The sequence below is a fragment of the Sinocyclocheilus anshuiensis genome, unplaced genomic scaffold (genome assembly GCF_001515605.1).
Source record: "Sinocyclocheilus anshuiensis isolate Anshui unplaced genomic scaffold, SAMN03320099.WGS_v1.1 scaffold253, whole genome shotgun sequence".
Classification (NCBI taxonomy): Eukaryota; Metazoa; Chordata; class Actinopteri; order Cypriniformes; family Cyprinidae; genus Sinocyclocheilus; species Sinocyclocheilus anshuiensis.
The window spans coordinates 119,650-128,450 of NW_015537969.1; the positions used below are offsets into that span (position 1 = coordinate 119,650).

The 8,801-nt window shown below is 37.9% G+C and overlaps 1 protein-coding gene across 3 annotated transcripts in view; it reads right to left on the bottom strand.

The window, feature by feature from the left end:
* Window positions 1-7,204, bottom strand: part of LOC107669383 (upstream-binding protein 1-like) — a 24,680-nt gene extending 17,476 nt beyond the window's left edge. Inside the window, exon 1 of one of the 3 annotated variants that reach the window (XM_016461595.1) lies at window positions 7,107-7,204. In XM_016461595.1, the coding sequence (XP_016317081.1) occupies window positions 7,107-7,174 (68 nt within the window). In that variant the 5' untranslated portion in view covers window positions 7,175-7,204. Of the gene's footprint in view, window positions 1-4,248; window positions 5,060-7,106 lie in introns of those variants that run through there. The other 2 variants (XM_016461603.1, XM_016461587.1) reach the window with 2 other exon arrangements.
* Between the last annotated feature and the right edge of the window lie 1,597 nt (window positions 7,205-8,801).

Genomic DNA, 8,801 nt, shown 5'->3' on the forward strand with positions numbered 1-8,801 from the left:
CTGAGATGGGCTCGATTTGAGAAAGTGGTAAACATTTTAGTAGATTAAAAAAAAAAACACTGGGTGGAATTTTATCATTATAGGGTGGTTGTGTACACACACTGCCAACACACATTTCAGTTCAAACAACTTGTAAAATTGCATCCAATGACCCCTTTAAAAAAAGACTCAAACAGAAAAGTTAGTTTAAATGGTAATAATATTTCAGTTTTAGTTTTATTTTTAACAAATGCAGCCTTGTTGAGCATAACAACCTTCCTTCAAAAACAGTAAAAAAAAATCTTACTGACCCAAACATTTTGATGGTAATATGTACACAATATCAAACAATCAACAATGAACAATTAATTTACACACTATTTAGCCCAAAATATTATTATATTTTATATATTAGGCCATGGCTCTGAGCTTGACACTGCTTTGCCACACTCACACACATACAGGCGGTATCAGGTCAGTGCAGTGACAGCTAAAGACGCTGAGTCAGTTAGCTGGCAGTCTGTTTGACATGACGCGACGTTTGTAACAGTGCGGCCCGCAGGATCCTTCCTGCCCACCAATCTGCAAGTGTTTTCTGAAATATGAGCAGCTCCACTGTAACATTCCGTTCCACAGCTGCTCATTCCACATGATCTCAAGTTAGATAATCAGCATCTCACACCCTCATTTACCTCAAACGCAACACGAAAACATCACATTAGCACCACGTCACAGCACTGACCAACAGACACAGCAGGAAAATAATAAGCATATCTCCATGATATCTGGAACTTGAACTTATCTGACCCTGTTCACTGAAAACACCTGCAAACTGCAAATGCAGAAAATTTCATATTCCTGTCCATATCTCATAAAAGTTAGAAATATAAGGGCAGCTGACATGAAAATGGCCATATCCTGCCTGCAATGTGACATGTTATAGTTAATTTTAAATTCATTTAAACAGCATTTTGATCATTCTTTTATAATCGTGCATTCAGGTTTCATGACCTCATTAAATCAGAAACTACATGGAATTTTGTATTTGTTTTAAAAATGTATGTCATGGAACCATTTTAAATGAACTAGTCAATGCAAAAAGATTGTCTTTTAAATAAAATATACAATTTATTATTATTATTATGCAACATCAATACCAACACTAACTATTTTCATTATGGATGGAGCCATATTTAAATTCTGCCTGATACGGCTAAGCCAATAATTATTGAATTTTCTGGGCAACAATTAATGGCCAATATAATAAATGTATGCTATTTTGTCTAAATAAATGAAAAACAATACAATGGAAACTACAATTAGATTATTGAAATGTAATAAAATACAATGACAAACATGAAATATCTTGCTGTAAGAGTTTAAACTTCATAATATGAAGCTTCCTTGGTGAGACCATTTTGAAAAATCCATTAAGAACTTGCAGGACAGTGTCATAAAATATACGTAACAGACAAACGTGTCCGCAAAAATGTGATTAAAATGTTTAAAAATAACTAAATAGCAGACACATAACACTTTCTCTAATACATGTATGCATGTTTTAACCTAAAGTCTGTGGCCAGGTTATGCCTCAATGACCCAAAAACACTGTCTGGTCCTCTAACACCAATAGAGGACTGTGTCAACTGCAAATCTGCAGGGGGCTGGAAGAGTAGCAAGAAACTTGATATCACCGGGGGAGAGCATGTGAACAGCCCTCTTCCCACTGTCTCACACTACAGCGCTCCCACCACTAACAAATCCTCCACAGAATGTAAACTCACTCAACCACTGACTATACTCTCTCTCACACAGAGTATTTCGGACACTTGCATATGCACACCTGCAGAATAACAGAGTGCTCCAGGGAAAGTGCTGATGTTGCTCTTTCCACCACAACCTCCAGAAGCCCGCCACATCCCAGAGTAACCGTTCCATGGAACCTGACCTCAGGCGCATAATGTGTATTCCTATCACGCAGTGACCACATTTCAAACTCCTTGTGGCCAAATGGGAATAGCGAAGGCTGCTGGCGATTTGGAAAAACGACATATAGAGTTTAAATATGCTCCATCATTAATACCCCAATGAAAATGTGACGTATGCAGGGGGATTGTGGTTTGCCTCTTCCAATGCTGTGGATGCTGAAGCACCTGGCATGCAGTTGGAACACATGAAAAAAACTACGTAACTATGAATAAATTGTAGCGTGTGATGTTTTGGACAGTTTGATACTGGTCAGATTCAACTTAATAACAAACGGCTATAATAATATTAGTAGCGCCTGAAAACAATATTAAAAACATGAAATAATGTGATATTTTCCAATTGTATTTCTAAAAAAATAAGCCCAATAGTAAAGGTGAACCATGATATTTTTAAACAAAATAGAGCTGTTTAGTTCTGATGTCAATTAGTAGGCCAACCTGAAAGTTGATGTAGGTGCAGTAAATGTTTGTCTTTTATTTTATATTGTGATTATGCATTTCAAGTGTTTGGTCACATGGGTGCAAGAGGATATTTCCTTGGTTGTGTTTCCTGACATGTGCGAGTAGCAGGGAATGCTCAATTTCTGTTGACCACTTTAGATGTTTTTAATCCTTCTTAATTGTCCTTTTACATATATAAGCAGTTGTTTGCTACATCAAGTCAATAAATGTTTATAGAAGGTTAACGCATGGGAACGCATCAGGGATTTCTTTTCCAGTTACTTAGCCTCTCAGCGACTACATGTTGTTGCTATACTTTAGCCAACAGAAAATGCGCTTTCGGATGTGTGTGTGTAATATTTTTTTCATTTTTTTATTACAAATTATGAGGGAGGGGGGCTGAGACTTGTGTCATTCGCAGTGCTACATGGGAGTGGGTGGGCGCAAGTTCTTTTGGTGTGATTTTCTGCTTTCGATTCTTTGGCTGGTGGACCTTTCTTTGCAGAATCATAGTTAATGTAGTTTTTCACCAGAAATTCACTGATAAACATGATTATTTTTAAAACTGAAAACGATGCAGATTATTAACAATTAACAACTTCATAGCTCACAGTAGGTTTAGTTATCTTTTAAAATCAATTCCCCCAAATCAGAAAATGAATGGGATTACTTCCAGAACCCAACTGTCACACTCTACAGGTTCCCTCAGAAATTTATTTGGTTATATGATGCGACGTTTGTAACAGTGCGGCCCGCGGGATCCTAGTTTTTTTCTTTATTTGGGTTATTTAGAATAACAGTTTTATGACTACACAATCAAACATTACCACAATAATGTCTTTTTCTAACAGGTTTCCCAAACCAATCCTTCTGTGTGCCATTGGTCAGTGTGAAAGTGTCCCGCCCTCAGACTCGCGTCATTGGTTGAGCCAGTGCTGTTGAGCCACTGTATTTACATTTTTTGGAGAATCAACTGACCAATGACTTACTCGATTGCCTGCATAAACTGGGATATGAATATTTTATAAAAGAAATATAATACACACTTCACCTTTAATTTCCTTATTTTAAAGGTACATAGAAAAGGCAGACGGACTATCTCGAGGATATGACCATCATCTTAAATATTGCATCAACTGTTTCAGTCTCCCTAACAGTTCAATGACGTAACAATAACTTCTATGCGCAGTATCGTATGACATGATGGAGTTCAACGTTCACCTCAATTCCTTCGATCACTAAACGTGTTATTCTTGAAACATTTTAATGCCCTTTAAAACAATGCATACGAAGATATAAGATTTAAACCAATTCGTTAAACGTTAAATAAAATGTAAACTAATTCTTTATAACTGTTAATTTCGCATCTCAGGACAGATTTCAAAGAACACCCTGTTCCAGGAAGTAACATTACTTCAAACGCGCTTGTTATTGTTTCAGTGCAACCACGTTATGGCGATTCGAAAGGAGCGTGAGAATACTGATTAACACTCTACAACCAGATTAAAACAAATGCCAGGTCTCGTTAGCTCTCAAGATGGTCAGACAACATTAGGATGCAACTCGTTGTCTATTGTTTTGAGCTAGCTCTAGCAACTCTCATATAGCCATACTGCATCTAGCAGACGACAAAAACAAACTCGCGAAGGGCCAAATGATAAATAATCGTATCAAAATAAGAATTTTTGAAACCTATAAGCACAAACCGCCTGGAATCCCGAGGTTCGCTATATAGCACAGCGATCAAGACAGCTAGCCAACTAGCTCGCCGTCATAGATGCATCGCCCCCGGCGTAGGGACTCTTGGGAAGCTGCTGATTGGTTTGCATGCTGCTCTAACCTCATGCTGTACGCGCCAGCCCCGAGCTCCTGGCCGATGCCAGACAAACTGGCATCGAAGTCGTGCACTAGCCCAGACTCGATGGTAGCATCGTCCATCTTCAGCACCCACGCCATGGCGCCCAGATCCTTCTCCTCCGACTCTAACCGGAGCGCCGCCAGCTTCGCCTCGTACAGACAGCACCTGCGCGGAGCTCGCGTTGCCGCAGGAGTCAGCTAGTCCTACTAGAGCTGGTTAGGTGGCCACCCGCGGAAGGCTAGCTGTTGAAAGCAGGGCAAACGGCTCTAGCCCTGACTGCCGTGTGCCTCGCCATTGCTTGAGTTTCACAGTAACATAGGCGAGAAATAACAGTCTCGGGATGAGCTGAGGCGTCGCGAAGTCAACTCAACCCTCCACGCTACACCTCCTCGTGTATTATCCGTTTCCAGCTCCAGTATGTTATCCCGTGTACATCAGCAGCACATCATATATGTACGCGATCTTCCATTATATAAAGCAGGGTGGGAGGACGCTGTTGACTGTCACCGCATTCACACGCAATGTCCGCTCGAGTAACTGGGTTGGCAGAGCTCGCTCGCTTTCATCTAATCCTGCACGCAGTGCGGTGTCTTTACGCTCTCTACTGTCCGAAAACGTTCGCCTAATTTCATCGTATTGACCCGCCCGTTTGATCTTTCGGAAGAGGCCAAAGATCACCACACATGGACGCGGCCCTCTGTCTGCCACCATTCAAACCCTAAACGCGAGAGAGCTGCAGCAGGGATCTGGGTCTGGAATCTGACAGCCAATCACGTTGCTCTGCGAGCCGCGCTCAGCCAATCAGCTTCCGAGGATCTGTCGTCATCGTCTCCCTGGCTCGCGCTCCAATACACTGTAGTCACTCTCGGCTTCCAAACAAAATATAACCTTTAACCTGCAGCGTATAAATTAAACGACACGTCACCTGGTGGAAGAAATGCAAACTTGTTGAATATGGACGATTGTTTTTATTTTTTGTAATAATTTAAATCATAGAATGTTTAACACAATCAACACATTTATATTCAAAACCTCAGATCTGCAACTGACAGCTAAAGTCCATATGTGACCCTGGACCACAAAACCAGTCATAAGGGTGAATTTGACCCTATGAAAGCTGAATGAATAAGCTTTCCATTGATGTATGGTTTGTTAGGATAGGACAATATTTGGCTGAGATACAACTATTTGAAAATCTGGAATCTGAGGGTGCACAAAAATCAAAATGTTGAGAAAATCACCTTTAAAGTTGTCCAAATGAAGTTTATAGTAGGACATTTACAAAATATCTTCATGGAACATGATCTTTACATAATATCCAAATGATTTTTGGCATAAAAGAAAAATCAATAATTTTGAGCCATACAATGTATTGTTGGCTATTGCTACAAATATACCTGTGCTACTTATGACAGGTTTTGTGCTCCAGGGTCATATATCAACACTGCTGTGAAATGAGAAGAAAATATAGATATACATTCAGACAGATAGCTGTTTTCGCTGACATAAATGAGGACCAGTAGCGTGAGATATTCAGATCCCACCTTGGCTGTTTTTGCTCCGAAATTCCATTCTGAAAACAGGGATGGCCACTTAAGGACATATTTTGGGTGTTTTTAACCTGTTGTTGTTGTTGTGGTGGTCTGGACAGGAAGGCAGACGGGCCTTTGAGCGTCATTAGATTCTTTTAAACAGACCACCAACCTATAAACAAAACAGCCTTGGGTGTTTACAGCTGGGAATGTAGTCGCAGCGCTGTGAGACATGCAGCTGGGAAACACTTTATTCAGTTTTTTCACTGAGGGCACTAGTGTCCTTGAGAAACAATATTGCAGACTTATAGATAAATAATTTTCAGATGCCAGTTATGTAGTAAGTTTCTATTTAGTGAGAGAAACAGGGAAATAGCAGAATAGTGTGTGTCACCCAGATCTATTTGTAAGGTTTGCAATGGCCAAATGAAGTCAACAAAAGTGCAGAGGATGAATACAATGGCATTTCTCACTGGTTTTGACTTTACTGCATTCTAATTACAGATAAGTGTTTTTAACTCATGTGATAAAATACATGAATATGTTTTTCTAGCAGTGGTTTTGTGTGTTGATTTTAAACACCTAGTTCACCATCATACTTTTACTATGGCTGTTGGGTAATAAGTGAACACAATAAAAACACACTGGTATACACTCAGACAAGGGTCAACTATATAAGGAGGTACATTTTAACAGAAATGTTGAACTGTGTTCTCAGGAAAAGTGTTTTTCATAAATGTCTGATCAGGCAAGCTGTCAATTTTAAATATTAGTACATCTACATAATTTATTAGTATATTAGTTGGCCATTATATATTTGTTTATTTATTTATTTATTAATTATGCTCTATGAATTTTGCGTCATAATTGTTTTATTGTTTGCATTTTGTGTAGGCTACTCAGAAATTATTTTCATATAACAGCAATATAGTATAATTTATGTAATCGTTATATAATATTTTGAATTGTGTATAATTAATTGAATATAATCTGTAATTTTAACCCATCTGAAGAAGCTTCTCAACAGAGTAAACAAACTTGAGACAGATGCGACTAACAGAGAAACTCATTGCATCACTCAGGAGTGGCCACGAGAAAAAGTTATAGTAATACTAAATTATATGTAACAATAAACAGTAAAGAATATTTCGTTGTATATATTTGTGCGATTGTATACAGAAACACAGTGACACTTACGTAACTTACAGAGAAAACAAACTCAACATGAATTCAGACGGAAATACCAATAAAAGTTATGTCCTTAATTTCCATTAAACACAAGAGTTGTTCAGTAGCGCTCAGTCTTACCGTGTGTTACTGCAGCTGTAGGGCTGTTGACTCTCAAAGCTCCCAGTGTGCAGCTGCCAGAACAGCATTGCATTACTATCTAGGAAATCCGCGATCAATGCTGAAAAAACTAGCGACAGACGGCGACCAAAGCAGTCTCGCGTCGAGTCTCGCTGTTGCTCTTGTTTATCAGCAGTGAACTTCATCCACCAAGACAGCGCACGCGATCGCCCCTCCGTGATTCTGCAATATCATTTCACTACATAATCTACATTTTTTGGAAAGAATTTCATAATTATATTCAGCAACCGTGCATTACATGGATCAAAAGCGGCAGTAAGGAATTTATAATTTACATCAAATGTATATTTCAAATAAACGCTGTTCTTTTCAACATTCTATTTATCGAATCCAGAAAAAATGTTTCAGTTTCCACAAAAACATTAAGCAGCACAACTGTTTTCATCATCATTAATAATAATAAATGTTTCTTAAGCACCAAATCAGAATAGTACAATGATTTCTGAAGGATCATTCGACACTGAAGACTATAGATATATAATAGTAATATTTCCCAATATTACTGCTTTTACTGTATTTCTGGTCAAATAATGCAGCCTTGGTGAGCATTAGACACATCTTTTAAAGACATGAAAACATATTACGGACCCAAAACTTTTGAACATTAGTGTACATTTGTTATTTCCTTTAAACAGTCCATATAACCAAAAAAAGAGAGCATATTTTGAAAAATATTTTTTTTTCTATTAAATGAAAATCAAAGGGGTCAGAAATGTTGTTTGGATCCCATTAAATTTTATTATGGACAAAAATGGTTGAAATACTATTCAAAATATCTTCTTTGTTGTTACACAGAAGAAATAGTAAAGGTTTGGAATGACATGATGGTGAGTAAATGATGCCAAAAGTCTCAATTTTGGGTCAAATAACCCTTTAAATCATAACTCATTTGTTGTACTCATTTTCAAGGTACAGACCCTGGACCACAAAACCAGTCATAAGGGTCAGTTTTTTAAAACTGAGATGTATACATCATCTGAAAGCTGAATAAATACGCTTTCCATTGATGTATGGTTTGTTAGGATAGGACAATATTTGGCCCGAGATACAACTATTTGAAAATCTGGAATCTGAGGGTGCAAAAAAATCGAAATATTGAGAAAATCGCCTTTAAAGTTGTCCAAATGAAGTCCTTAGCAATGCATGTTACTAATCAAAAATTAAGTTTTGATATATTTACGGTTGAAAATTTACAAAATATATCTTCATGGAACATGATCTTTACTTAATATCCTAATGATTTTTGGCATAAAAGAAAAATCGATAATTTTGACCTACACAATATATTTTTGGCTATTGCTACAAATATACCCGTGCTACTTAAGACTGGTTTTGTGCTCCAGGGTCACATTTAGAAAAATAACAAGGAGACATTTAGTTCATTACTGTACATTTTCTTTATTTTAATTTCATTGTTAGCACAGTTCTAGAAATGCAGCGGGAAGAAAGAGAACTTCCTCACGGGGGAGAAAGACCGACACTACAGGAAAGAAGTGACAAGACAGTTGCGGCATTTAGAAGTGTAAATACATTTCTACAAATTTACCATCAGAGAAGAATGACACTATGCTACTTAAAAGAATTCACACACCCTCAGGACATCACAAGATCTTCTTGAATATTCCTTTGTTACGG